At 36.6% G+C, this 13778-nt stretch overlaps 2 protein-coding genes across 3 annotated transcripts in view; one reads left to right on the forward strand and one right to left on the reverse strand.

Annotated features, from left to right (window-relative positions):
* The window catches only part of abca4b (ATP-binding cassette, sub-family A (ABC1), member 4b), a 33039-nt gene extending 25058 nt beyond the window's left edge, over nt 1–7981 (forward strand). The window contains exons 34-50 of the mRNA XM_056743186.1: nt 55–160; nt 262–336; nt 622–791; nt 912–1089; nt 1195–1310; nt 1417–1564; nt 2195–2318; nt 3006–3135; nt 4040–4160; nt 4274–4336; nt 4427–4533; nt 4957–5098; nt 5507–5641; nt 5717–5820; nt 5947–6039; nt 6174–6423; nt 6553–7981. Of these exons, the coding sequence (XP_056599164.1) occupies nt 55–160; nt 262–336; nt 622–791; nt 912–1089; nt 1195–1310; nt 1417–1564; nt 2195–2318; nt 3006–3135; nt 4040–4160; nt 4274–4336; nt 4427–4533; nt 4957–5098; nt 5507–5641; nt 5717–5820; nt 5947–6039; nt 6174–6423; nt 6553–6681 (2191 nt within the window). The 3' untranslated portion in view covers nt 6682–7981. The remainder of the gene's footprint in view (nt 1–54; nt 161–261; nt 337–621; nt 792–911; nt 1090–1194; nt 1311–1416; nt 1565–2194; nt 2319–3005; nt 3136–4039; nt 4161–4273; nt 4337–4426; nt 4534–4956; nt 5099–5506; nt 5642–5716; nt 5821–5946; nt 6040–6173; nt 6424–6552) is intronic.
* tecrl2b (trans-2,3-enoyl-CoA reductase-like 2b) lies at nt 7885–11939 on the reverse strand. 2 transcript variants are annotated; one of them, XM_056743188.1, is made up of 12 exons: nt 11753–11939; nt 11532–11583; nt 11399–11443; nt 11029–11132; nt 10808–10923; nt 10563–10668; nt 9849–9921; nt 9712–9755; nt 9541–9598; nt 9145–9233; nt 8898–8943; nt 7885–8793 (listed from the first exon to the last, which is right to left on the reverse strand). In XM_056743188.1, exons 1-12 carry the CDS (start codon nt 11906–11908, stop codon nt 8666–8668), a joined length of 1017 nt encoding a protein of 338 aa, XP_056599166.1. In that variant the 5' UTR covers nt 11909–11939; the 3' UTR covers nt 7885–8665. The 2 variants fall into 2 exon arrangements, with proteins under 2 accessions (XP_056599166.1, XP_056599165.1); XM_056743187.1 differs by having other exon boundaries at nt 8126–8793; nt 8898–9030.
* Nucleotides 11940–13778: the final 1839 nt, after the last annotated feature.

Genomic DNA, 13778 nt, shown 5'->3' on the forward strand with positions numbered 1-13778 from the left:
TTGCTGTAGAATGTCTTGGGGATTTTTGTAGTGGATTCAATATATCTTTCACAGGTATGGTGGACTCTCTGTAGGTGGGCAACTGCCGATCCTCGATGTGGACCCTGAGGAGATCCAAAACGTTCTTTCGCAGCTTGGACGTATGATGAATATCTCAGGGGTATATTAATCTGTTTGCAATTCGAATATTTATCAGTTTATGAGGCATTTTATAACATTGAACACAAAAAGCATTGAGTCTGAGTGATTTCTTATGCTTAGGGTCGCAATTCAAAGTTAGCCATGCAAGAAATCGGAACATTCTTGCGCTACATGGAGAGCGAATACAATGTTAAGGTACTGTATGCTAATCCAACGATCCAACGAATCTATTGCCTAGATATGAATATAAACACATTTTATCAGAAAATAAACTGATATTAATAAAAGTACTTTTGGTCACTTTGACAGAAATGATAGTGTCCATCCAAATGCTTTTTAAAGGGGTGAACGATATATAAATTGTATTGAAATACATTTTAACACGGTGTATTGTTTGAAATATATACAGGTTACGTTGTTTGTCTCTATCTTTTAAATGTCTGGTGAAGACTTGATGTTCTCTTTTTCAACTGGGTACAGGTGTGGTATAACAACAAAGGTTGGCACGCCATGGTCTCGTTCCTGAATGTGGCAAACAATGCTATTCTGCGAGCGTATTTGTCACCTCACGTCAATCCATCAGACTACGGCATTACTGCCATTAACCACCCGCTCAACCTCACGAAAGAGCAGCTCTCAGAGGTCACTGTGTAAGTGTCATATTAACATATCACTTTACTGACTGTTTCAGTCAATCAGTCTGATTCAAAGCTTTGAGAGTTGCAAGAGTTGACTATGTTTTGTATACTAAAGCTTTGAATTTTCCACAGTCTGACCACATCAGTGGATGCAGTGGTGGCCATCTGCGTCATCTTTGCCATGTCCTTCATTCCAGCCAGTTTTGTCCTCTACCTCATTCAGGAACGTGTCACCAAGGCCAAACATCTGCAGTTTGTCAGCGGAGTCAGTCCTCTGGTCTACTGGCTTGCCAACTTTTTCTGGGACATGGTGAGATTTATCAACATTGTGTGTTACAGCATTGAAAAGTCAATTGTCCAAATATTTTTGGATAGCTGCTGGATAGCTCATATCTCTTGCATTTATTTGTGTCAGATAAACTACTCTGTCAGCACAGCGTTGGTTGTTGGTATTTTTGTGGCTTTTGACAAAAAATGCTATACATCGCCCGCCAATCTCCCAGCACTGATAGCTTTGCTATTTCTCTATGGGTAAGTCAATGGATGACATAGTCTTTATGAGCTACATATTATGTGCTATATTGGACTACATTAAAAAGGCAGGCCAAACAGTGATTTCTGTTTATGTTGTATGTAGGTGGTCTGTGACGCCTATGATGTACCCCATGTCTTACATCTTCAGCATCCCCAGCACAGCATACGTGTCGCTCTCCTGCATTAACCTGTTTATCGGTATCAACAGCAGTGCCATCACCTTCATCTTAGAACTCTTTGAGAACAACAGGGTAAAGTCACAATCACTGTCATTATTCTCATTCAAAATGATTGTTTTTCTTAATGATGTCTTGGAGTTACATTAAAGCACTAGGGGTGTAACGGTACAAGTATTCATCCTGAACCTTCACGAGCCTTCACAGGGAAAATTCCAAATGAAGTCATCATTCCTATGCCCTACTTCCTTCGAAGAGCAGATCCCTTGGAATATAGACTTTGGAGTGAACAGGGCATTTACGTGCCATTATGTAGACATTTGGTATGCACTTTGCAAAGGAAGTGACGTAATTTATTCATTATCTTCAGCTGAGAAGCATTGTGTCCGTCAGCAGATGTAGCTGTTTTAATAGCATAACTTAAGCATAAAACCCAACTGTTTGCAAATAAACAATACATTTTATAATTTGAAAAGTTGTTCATGTATTATATAGCCTATTTTAGGAGCTTTTTAAAATATAAAATGTATGATTATTGGCAGATGGTTATGTATGCCATTAAAACAGCAAGTCTATATGTGTAATGTTGCCTGTGAAGAGTCGGTACGAATACGGTACCGTTACACAACTGTACAGTAAATAACAATTTTTATTCAAAATCCACATTCCTTGTGTTATAATTGGCTTTTTGTTCTTAAAACTCAGTCTTTGCTGATGTTTAATGCGGTGCTGAAGAAGGTGTTGCTGGTCTTTCCTCACTTCTGTCTCGGTAGAGGTCTCATTGATATGGCCATGAATCAGGCTGTGACTGATGTCTACGCCCGTTTCGGTGAGACTGTCTTTAAAGTCACGTGAATCTTTGTTTTTTATTTCCGAATTTTGACACTTTTTCCAGCGAAATAGAATTTCTAATGAGAAAAATAGTGACCGTGGGTTTCGTCATTCTCTGCAATTTGATTGGATGTATAAAAACAGCCATTGCATTTTGAAATGGAACTGGCAGCAGACAGTTGAAGGGGAGGAGTTAGCGGATGCTCGGCCCAAGCCGTCTCACACACGTCATTTAACATGGATAGTCATTACATTTTCATTTTTTACATTTAGTCATTTAGCAGACGCTTTTATCCAAAGCGACAATTTACAAAGTGTTAGGGAGCAACAAGCGATTACAGGAAGGAAGTGCATTTTCAGATTTAAACTGAAGATTATGAGGGCACACAAATATGAAAATGACCCACATTGCTAAACTATTTACAATAAACGCTGCAATATATCATGAAAAAATTGGCAGTGTAATTGTGTTATTTCACTCAGACTTTAAAGTCTGATGCATGTGTCACAGACAACCCATTACAGTACATCCTTTTAAAAAGTCTTGTACGAAGATAAAATGTCTTTGAAATATTTACTATATTTAATATTTACATGATTGCTACAGTACCTGAAAGGGGTAATAAGTACAGTTAGATGGTGTTCAGACGCCTTTAGTGTTTTTTTATTCTCTTTTGTGTCACAGGGGAGGAGTTTTCTATGGATCCGTTCAGATGGGACTTTGTAGGAAAGAACCTGGTCTGCATGGCTGTGGAGGGTTTTTTGTATTCCATCATTAATCTGCTCATCCAGTACAAATTTTTCCTTGATTACTGGTAAGGAGAAAAAAATCAGTACTTATAGTCTGAAGGAATTTATAGGCTTTACTCAATTTTTTAGTATTTGAAGAGCTCTTTTCCAAAACGCATTAAACGCCAAATTTAAAAAAAGTTTGTCATGCCATTTTGCTGTGTACTAAACCTATTCACTGCTACATCAATGTTTCATGCCAAATCGCTATAGTTCCTTGTTTAAAATGTACTGCAAGATGCAGTTTCTTTCCAAACGGCTATAAGTCACGAACCTATTTTTAGCCTAAATGCGTTATGTCCTCTCGACCAATCATATTTGTATGTGTTATTTCTAAATTATTTGTTGTAATTGGTGGAAAATATTGAAACATGAAATTGAAAATATTTATTTTATTTTACTATATAGTTTGTTGCTATTTATTTTATTTGGCTGTTATTTTTTTCAAGCATTTGCATTTATTTGATTTATATTAATTTATAGTATGAGTCCCTGATGTCATATGTTTCATGTTCTCTTGTTTGTTTGTTTTTAAAAAGAAATAGACCAACATTTTTTTTTTAAAGAATGGATTTGTAGCGTTTTGAAAAAAATAAAAATAAAATTTGAATTTGAATTTATAATCGACAATATTGTTGTTTCATTAAACAATCATTGTTTAACATGTTCAGACTGAGCCAACAGACCATTTTAAAAGGATAAATTGAATATTAACTAAATGTATGGGTCTAGGTAAAGAAATGTCATTTTCATGAAAACTATTAAAATGGATTTATAGCGTTTTGGAAAAGAGCTCTTCATTTGCACTCAGATATTTTCTCTGCAACTTGAAATGAAATGTTGAACACAGAGTTACAGTAGCACCTGCTTTAATATCACTTTGTGTTTACTACATAAAACTGCATATGATATTCTGTATTATTTATGTAGGCCGTCTGACTCTCTGAGGGCTCCTGTTAAAGATGAAGATGATGATGTATCTCAGGAGAGAGAGCGCATTTACAAAGGCGGAAACAAAAATGACATTCTTCTGATCCGAGACTTGTCAAAAGTAAGTGACTGAGCAAAACATATCAAAATCTCTTTGGGGAATTTGTTGTAAACTAATTCAGAGTTGAATTTTGAAAAACAATGGACATTCTAAAGTTTACTGCCTTTTCCTAGACATACATGAACAGAAAAAGACCAGCGGTGAACCGAATCTGTGTGGGAGTTCCTTCTGGAGAGGTCCGTTTTGTAATCCTTTGTGAAACATTTAGTCAAACTTTAAAATGAAATGAATCACTCAATGTGACAATTAGCAAATGTTTTTTGTAGTGCTTTGGGCTTCTTGGTGTAAATGGTGCAGGTAAAACCACGACCTTTAAAATGCTGACTGGAGACACAGATGTGACCTCAGGGGAGGCATCGGTAGCTGGATACAGGTAAATTATAAACTCATTTATAAACACAAACATGAGTAAAATTAACTTTATAATAATAATATTTAATACTTTTTTGTATAATGTTTTTCTAACCTTCAATATTTTCAATAAAAGAATCGTATTTACTAAACAATTACACTACAGTATAGCCATGTGATAACTGTGCTGAAATAGATTATAGATATTATTTAAGTAACATGCCATCATATAATAGATCATGTTATTTAGAAAAAGCTATATTTGTCAGGAACAATAACCACTGTACTATTATCACCTGTAAAACAGGACGTTTTACTGAATATTGTGTTAAAACTGTACAACACAGACATGATGTGCAAAAAACAACACTGTCTCAACTAATTCTTAATGAATTCCATCCTTTATATTGTGTATAAGCTAAACATGAATTGTGCTTCTCCCCAGTATTCTCAGTAGTATCCTGGATGTGCATCAGAACATGGGTTACTGCCCTCAGTTTGATGCCATAGATGAGCTGCTGACGGGGAGGGAACACCTGTACCTGTACGCTCGCCTCCGTGGGATCCCGGAGTCTGAGATCGACAGAGTGAGTCTCTTTCCCACTTTTACTCACCCCTGTGTTGTAGTTATCACAATCTCAGAGGCTGCTGACAATACAATCAAAGTGAATTGTCATCAAAGGAAATGGTCTAAACAGGACAAAAGGATCATTCGTCCATGTAACTTCTGTGCCAAATTATTTTTTTGTGAGTAACAAACCAAAATGAACTTTACATAGTGTTATGCACTGTACTTTCGTACGATATACTGTACTTTAGTGAAACTATTTTTGAAGATGGACAGGTGCTGGTCACCATCCACTTTCATTGAATTAAACAAAGCAGTCTAAGTATCCTGTTTCATTGTCTTTTGTTTCACAGAGGAAAATCAGGTCTGAAATGGCACACAGGTTATTTTCCTTATGTATGAATGTATGATTGTATGTTTCCTGTAGGTGGCAGAGTGGGGTATTCAAAAGCTGGGTCTGTCTGAATACGCAGGCCAATGTGCTGGGACCTTCAGTGGTGGAAACAAGAGAAAACTCTCTACTGCTATAGCAATGATTGGCTGTCCTCCTCTAGTGCTCTTGGTATGTGTCACCTCATCATTTTCCTAATAGGCGTTAAAATAAATATAAAAAAGCTGTAATTCACGTCATATACAGGATGAGCCCACTACAGGAATGGACCCTCACTCTCGTCGGTTTCTGTGGACTGCCATTCTGAGTATCATCCGTGACGGGAGAGCAGTCGTTTTAACATCTCACAGGCAAGAGTAGCCCTCATGTTTGATAATATAGCCATTCCGGTGTAGTCAGTGACCGCAAACAAATTTATGATTCAAAACCTTTGAAACTTTATCAAAATGTTTTAGTAACTTTATTCTCATTCACAGCATGGAAGAGTGTGAGGCTCTTTGCACTCGATTGGCCATCATGGTCAACGGCACATTTAAATGTCTGGGCACAATCCAGCACCTTAAATACAAGTGAGTAGAGTATGTTCTCTGGTAGTTTTAATCTGGTGTCCCGTTGTCACCTTACCCATACCAGCCTGTTCTTGCGCCTGCTTTACAAGAAAACAAACTCTTTTACTGACATATTTTGCTGCGCTTGTGGACAGGTTTGGTGGTGGATATGTGGTCACCATGAAGATCAAGGCTGCAAAAGCAGGTGTGTCTCCTGATCTGCTCCCTGCCGAGTCCTTCATGGAAAGCAGCTTCCCAGGATGTGTACAGCGGGAGAAACACTTCAACACTTTACAATACGAAATCGCCGCTGCCTCGCTGGCACGAGTCTTCCAGCTAGTCATGGCCAACAAAGAGAATCTGAATATTGAAGATTATTCTGTGTCTCAGACTACGTTAGACCAGGTTACTTGAAACTATTGAAACTATTTGTGCTAGACAAAAAACAGTGTCATGGGCAATTTTAATATTTGTGATTGCATGTAATACCCATACGGAGATGTTAACTGCTGATCTGTTTGTGCTGCCTTACAGGTGTTTGTGAACTTTGCCAAGCAACAGTCAGGCGAGGAAGATATTTCCCCCCCTAAGCACCGACCAACAGGGTCAAAACGCGATAAAAAGATCTCACCTCTAAGAAGAGTTGTGAGCCGAAACAAATAAAACAAGACCAGACGATGAATAAAAGACTGAAATAAAGTGATGCTGACATCATATTTACTGGTTTGTTTAAAAAGCTTATGTTTTTAAAGTTGTTTACAAAGCAAAATTCTTAATATGCTAAAAAGAAATTGCTCATTACCCCAGTGGATTAAATAATATTGCTGAATTTATAAAGTTCAGATAAATTAATCTTTCGTTTTCTTGAAACAGCTTTTAAAAATGTTGGACTTTAGGTGCAATTTTGCTACTTTTCTGTATAAAAGATTGTAAGGACACAAAGGACTTCCATACAGATTTGCTTTGAGACTTCGGTAACCTAAGAAATTTGTTTATACTTCTGTAAATATCAGCATTACCTTTTCTGTCGTAAAAATTCTTCATTGTAAAAATGGAATCAAAGTTTGTCTGCGTGCCTGAGTATTTACATATTTTCCATTGTATGTACACTAGCTGAAACTCGCTACATTACAATTTCCACTTCAGTACAAACTAGAGATGCTCCGATAATCGGTATCGTTCAATAAAACTGATACATGATGATCAGGGCCGATGTATCCTGTCAATCAAAAGAGGACTGGAAAATGCAATGAATTTGCGCTCTGCATTTAATAAATGTTAAGAAACATCACCAGTTCGATGTTCAGTATGAATAGTCATTGTATAAATTGAAATGTATTTAGTCTTCAGAATTTTATTAATGCAAGTTAATATAACCCCCAAACTGTCTGCTCTAAATAATCGTCTATCGGTGGATCTCTAATATTAATATTTCTAACTCAGTGAAATAAAGAAATGCATCAAATGACTGTTTCTCAGAAATAGTATCTATGCTTATGCCAAAATTACATATGTTACTTTTCGTAAAATTAATTTGCTGATACACTTTTCTCCAGAAATGTAGGGCTGCGTGTGATTCAAGTAGTTTTTTAGTTTTTTCCTCCTGACTATTGCCCCCTCAATAAACCATTGATCTATCACTTTCTCTGCAGACACAGTTAGTCTCTTGAAGTCAGACTTTATGAATAACTGAAGCATGACAAATAACATATTTTATAATGACAGCCTTTCAATCATAAAGTCACTTTCTGAGTCATAACATGCTGTAACACAACAAATTAATTTGAATAACTAAAAACACTATGTAAATAAAAATGTATTTAAATGCTTTTACCATGTTTTGAAAACACTGACATATTCAAGATATAAGTAAAAAGGACATTTTCCATACTACAAGCACACACGTGTTAAAAAATGTACCGTAATACAAAAATAAGCTTAAATAAAACAATAATGTGCTGTATGCCATGTATTGTTTATTTTAATATTCTAGTAATGTTCAGTATCGTGATTCAGCTTAGACTCCAGACTCTCATGTTAAGACTCTCTGTTGCTGAAGATTTTAAGTTATGTATTCCATTAAGACTTACTAACTTATATGTAAACAAGTTACTAAGTAGCACCTCTTTGCCTCCCAAACGTTGCCTTACACCTTTAGTCTTTTCTCAGTATCCTCTCTGATAGTTTTTCTCAATCCATTTTACACATATCCTAGGATAGAACTACGTTATCGCTCTCAAAACAAATCGTAAATAGACTCATAATATAACACAATTTAATTTAATAATAAAGTGCTGCATTCTTTTCAGCTAACACACTTTAAACCAAATTTTTACATGGATGTGGTTTCTCAAAATGTTTGTAGTGATTTCAGAAAATGATGAATATGAAGTTTGTTTAAAAATATGACAGTGCTAAGATGGAATAGTTAAGTGTTTTGAAAGCATGTCCTGTACAAAATATCTAAAATCGATTGAGAAAAACTGTAATGCACTAGTAAAAACCATTTGACACTTCAGCAAGGACATCACATAAAATTAAGAGTTTCTGAAAAAATCCCCAGGCGTTGTTAGAGATTTTTTTTGCCTTATGTTTGGTGTGGCATCCATTTCAAAGTGCATGTGTGTTAATCCTCCGCTGAAGCGATCTAGATGAACAGTGGAATGATGGCTGATCTCAGTACAGGATAGTCTTCAAACTCTTGGATGTAGGTTTTATGGTTTGCTCGAGCCCACATAGTCATCTGAACCAAACCCAAAAATGCGAAAACTCCAACTGTGCAGATGCAAAAGATTGATCATTGTTATCAGGCTGGGGAACACTCCTACAAAAATAAATGTGTGTTCAGAGATTACTGCGCGTGATGGAACACTGTGTACCTGGAACACATTGTGTCATGACTGTGAAGCTAAGCCACGATCCCACCTGGAAATAAGTGCAGGGTTGTCTGTTATTGTAGACACAACAGCCAAAACATTCCACAGGACTCTTTCTAGCAGCGTCTTCCAAAAGCTTTCACGTGGTGAGAGAAACACTCTATAAGAGTGAACACAACCCCAGCTGTCCAAATGTTCACAATGCTGTCGTTTTTGATACAAAGCAGGTTATTTTGTAAACTCGACAAACCTCATATGTGTAATTTGGGCAGGATACGAAGAAAAAGAGCCAAGTGAGAGGATTCCTTGTGGGATAAGGGATCTCTGTAGGCCTGGACCCTGTCAGTGTTTGAGAACAATGTAAAGTTACGCATGAATGAAAATAGTAATTTGGCTCAATTCTGCTCACAAAACTACACAAATTAACAATTTAGCTATCATGCGAATGTTCATTCTCTGAGCCAGGTTTTCATTTAATAGAGATAATTTGCTATCGCAAGCCAACACACCCCACCCCACAGTGCTTTATCAAAGAAACAAAGCATTCAAAAACCGTTTTCACACAAATTATAATTAATCACACTTTCATTGTTTGGATTCATTGTTTAATACGCCCAAGTCCAGACAGAATCTGATTAAAACTCACCAATACAGCTGATTTGATTCAGAACGAGGTGAACAGAGAAGTTTCCACACTCACAGATCTGTATGAAACAAGAATGCATACAAAGAGATGTCACAAGTAAATGTTACTGTCCCAAATCACATGGTTATACATCTTATTACTTAGAAGATGCAGGATTGCAGATAAACATACCAGAAACATTGCCAGTGCAGAGTAGATCTGAAGTTTCCCATAGGCTGTCAAAACGATTTATGTTTTGATGTTTCGATTGATGTTAAAATGAGAACACAAACCATCATATTGTCTGTTAAAAGATAATGAACACTTACTTGCTGGGGTGTAGAGCGGATGGTTGATATAATAGGCCTGCCATGCTGCGAACCCCCAGTAGTATAGACAAATCTATAGTGTGATCAAAATATAGATGCTTATGTTACATGCCTTTAGAGTAATTCATTCCTTTTTTTAAATGTATTGTTCATCCAAAAATGAACAATTTCGCTGTTAGGCGAACACTCTGTCTTTGAGGCAACTTTCTGTGCTTTCTCTGTGTTTAACCAAACAAAGAAATGTATATGTTTGTTCTTTGCAGCTATAGGACATAGATAGAGCCTTCTAGGAAATATTTTGTCTGAAGGTGACAAAAGAGTGAATACATTTTGAGTGAATTATCTCCTTAAGTCTTTTGCATGTGTAATGTAAACCATTATCACATTCACATGTGCGGGCAGTATTTTGTATGACTGCTCCATATGGCCAAACCATATGCTTTCTGGATTGTTAAATGATATAGGGAATATTATACCAAGGCAAGAGGACGTTTAATGGCAAGAAGCCAAACATCCCCCCCAACCCCACCTCTCTTTACATAGTGACACCATGGAATTTGTGCTCATGTCATAAACACTTTTCTGATGTGCCAAGAAAGGAAATATCATGACAATTAAAGTGCATGTTATTGCGGTTTCAGTTTAGCCTTACAATGAACTGTATGGGAACAAATGCATCCATTCGGAAATGTAAGATACCTGAGATAAACATACCTGCATGATAGTGCGTAACGGTAAAGTCCCGTCTGAAAACCGATGAATGAAAATAGTTTCCACAAGTTTCTTAATGTAATGAAGAGTGTGGCACCAGCCGGCTAGTCTGTATCAGCAGAGTCAAATATACACCGCCAGTCAATGGTTTGCCAAAGATTTGCAACATGAATCCAAACGTTATTTATTTGTTAAATGTGTTAAATATTAAGTTCAACACATTCAGCTCATGTTCACTTTATACTCACTGGACAACTTTGAATGGACTTTGTGTATAGTCGTACTCGGGGCTGTAGATGTACGGAAGCCGAAAGTAGAACAACAGATAAACAAAAAGTGGCCCAAGACATTCTGCCAGAAATACCTACAGTTAATCCCAATGAAAAAATAGTAATTGTTAATAGTTTTACACACTATTTGAATGTATATCTGTACGAACTAAGCTCATGTATAAGATGAGTTGCGTTACCATAGCCCACCCTAACTGTGGGCCAAGATCCTGAAAGAACATTGTTGTAGTTGTACCGACTGGTAGGTCTTTCAGCACGTCATCATCGCTGAGGGCTTTTCCCTCTGAAAACGTATTTAAAATAAAAATAATTACATAAAAGCTGGATTATATAAACACTAGACTATTGCTTTGTCTAGTTTTGGCAGTTTCACACACATATAGGCAACAGCTGTTGTAGATCTAAGTTTGTAACAACCTCTGGCTACTGTATTAGAATTCAGTATTTAAAGTAGTATTTTGTATTTTACACTTTTCTTTATAGTTTCAATCAATGCATTTACTGGCTATGCTTTTTTAAATACATTAGATTGCAACAAAACAAGTTTACCAGGGTGCAGTTTCAGTGCTTGCCTTGATGGGTAAAACTTGGGGTCTGCAGATATTTAACAATGAAGAAATGTGAGTAGTTTGAATAGCGGCACACGATAAAAAAAATCCTGATGTACAATGAAATCACTTACAAATTTTGTGCAACAGCGTCTTAATCTCTGCAATGGTGGCATTGGGTTCTACCTGAGACAGAGTTCAAGAATTGCTCTCAGATTAAAATCACGATACACTTCCAAAATCCCCCATCCTCTCAGTGTAAAATGATATGCAATATATATAATATGCATATAATCTTTAGAGACTTTAAACATTTGTGGCCCAGTGCGAAACAACTTCTGGCAGACTTACGCACCTTATCCAGGTAGCAGAGCTGCACTTTGCTCTTGGGATCCACAATCTCCACCTCGAAAAAAACATAATTCTTATCCTTCGTGGTACTTGCTTTCATGCCATGTTTACACCTGGCCTTTATGAACTGGGCTACGGTGAAAAGATCTCTTAAATCCATTGCATGATGTCTGCTGTGGGCTATAAGCGAGCCCTGGTTTTGGTGGCTGGTGCACTGATGCCAGGTGGCAGAAAGGCGATCAGATCCTTTAAGGCCACGTGGTAAGAGATGGCATGTTCATGATGACTTCACGAGCATATCCAGTTTAGTATCACAGCCAAAGAAAGTTGTTGACATAGTTACGTAATCTCTCTCAGGTTACCACAATTTTGGCTTTCAGACCAGGTCAGTCTAGATATATAGTGTATGTGTAAAACATTCAGGATGCACTCATTTAATATTTCCAGAACAACAGTCCCAGGTAGACGATAAACTGCTTCTGGACAGGGAAAATATAGCTGACATTGAAATGGGCACACACCCTTGAAAAGACTTTAAGGGCATGTCTTAGATTCTGAGTTGTAGGCTGGTCTAAATTTATATCTGACACTGAGGGGCACTTCATCAGCTCTTCTGCACCCTGCTGCACAGACTTCTGGAACTCCTTTACACTGTCAACAATCATTTCAATCACATGCAAGCCTTGATTATCAGCTTTAAAGGAGAAGTGTGTGAGATTCATGTGCATCAACAAGCAAAGCATAACACAGTGGGCGATTTTGCCAAGTTGGTCATGTTCCCAGATCAACATACATTACTTGATGATCCAGGAAAGACCTTCTATCAACCAAATGTCAAGATTAGGGGGTTGTGTTATGGTTAGACTTTGGGCTGGGTTCATACATAATTCTTTTCAAAGTATTACTTCTCTCAGATTTTAAAGGTTTCCTATAGGTTAGGAATGGGGCCACCACTTTAAAAAAGTACACCTCAAGTGAGAAGTTTAGAGAAATATTTGAATGTCAATGTACTAGTAGTATACTTGTAAGTGTACTATGTTACTAGTTGCACTATTACTATCTAGACTAAATTGGACCATATTTTAAAAAATAAGTATACTTTTAAATACACTTTAGAAGTAACAGTAGTAAACCTTAAGTGCACATCAAGTTTACAACTTACAATAACGTACCCAAAAAGGTAAAACATTTCATTATGTTTGGGATACCTGTGTAGGTACAGAAAAGAACTTCAGGGTACCGGCCCAGACAAAAAAGGTCGAGTTTTAAGCTGTTTTTTCTGACAGTGCAAGAATGCTGATTACAATACTTTGAAATATTATCATGATAATTACATTTCTCTAAGTGAGCTTAATACTTACAGCTTACCAATTATATATTACGAAATAGAAACATGTAAGTGTATCAGACCAAACTAGAAGATACACTTGGAATACTTAAGTACTTCACTTTAAAGCATATCTTTATCAAACAAAGTAAATAAAAAGTAGACTGAAAGTATTATTTTGTGTAGTTTATAAGTGGTGTCACTCTTAAACAAATGTCTTTATTTGTTAGGGTGTGTTAAGTAGGATGTTAAGCAGAGATTGTTTTTTTACGACAGGAATATTGTCCCGGGATCAGAAAAGATGTTGATTTAATGGAACGGATTTTACATGCTTTAACACGCAAGGAGCAACCTTGAGATTTACAGTACAGTATCTTCTACAGCTAGATCTGAGAAAATAACACACTGCATCATTTAATAACACAATTCACATTTAGCTTTACACAATCCTATTTTACAAAAACAACCAAAATAAGTAAATGTCATAGTTTACATTAAAAATAAAATAAAAAGCAGTATACTGTATGAAAGGGTTTACCTCAAAATAGGCAACTCTATTAATGGATCTATGTCTTCTCAAGTCCTCCAGGTAAAGATAATGCCACTCAATGGTGTCCCAGCCATTGAAAGAATCAATGTTTTCATTCAGGCTGTCCATATTATCTGCACTGACCATAACTGTTCATATATGTCCTTGTCTTTG

This window comes from Triplophysa dalaica, chromosome 3, assembly GCF_015846415.1.
Source record: "Triplophysa dalaica isolate WHDGS20190420 chromosome 3, ASM1584641v1, whole genome shotgun sequence".
Taxonomy (NCBI): domain Eukaryota; kingdom Metazoa; phylum Chordata; class Actinopteri; order Cypriniformes; family Nemacheilidae; genus Triplophysa; species Triplophysa dalaica.

Excerpts from the sequence above, each read along its gene's own strand:
- tecrl2b (XM_056743187.1), bottom strand. The coding sequence starts at position 11,908 with ATGGATTTAAGAGATCTTTTCACCGTAGCCCAGTTCATAAAGGCCAGG. Across the intron at positions 9,599-9,711 it reads CTGCACTGGCAATGTTTCTG|ATCTGTGAGTGTGGAAACTT; the intron begins GTATGTTTATCT and ends TGTTTCATACAG. Across the intron at positions 8,794-8,897 it reads CATGACACAATGTGTTCCAG|TTGGAGTTTTCGCATTTTTG; the intron begins GTACACAGTGTT and ends GCATCTGCACAG.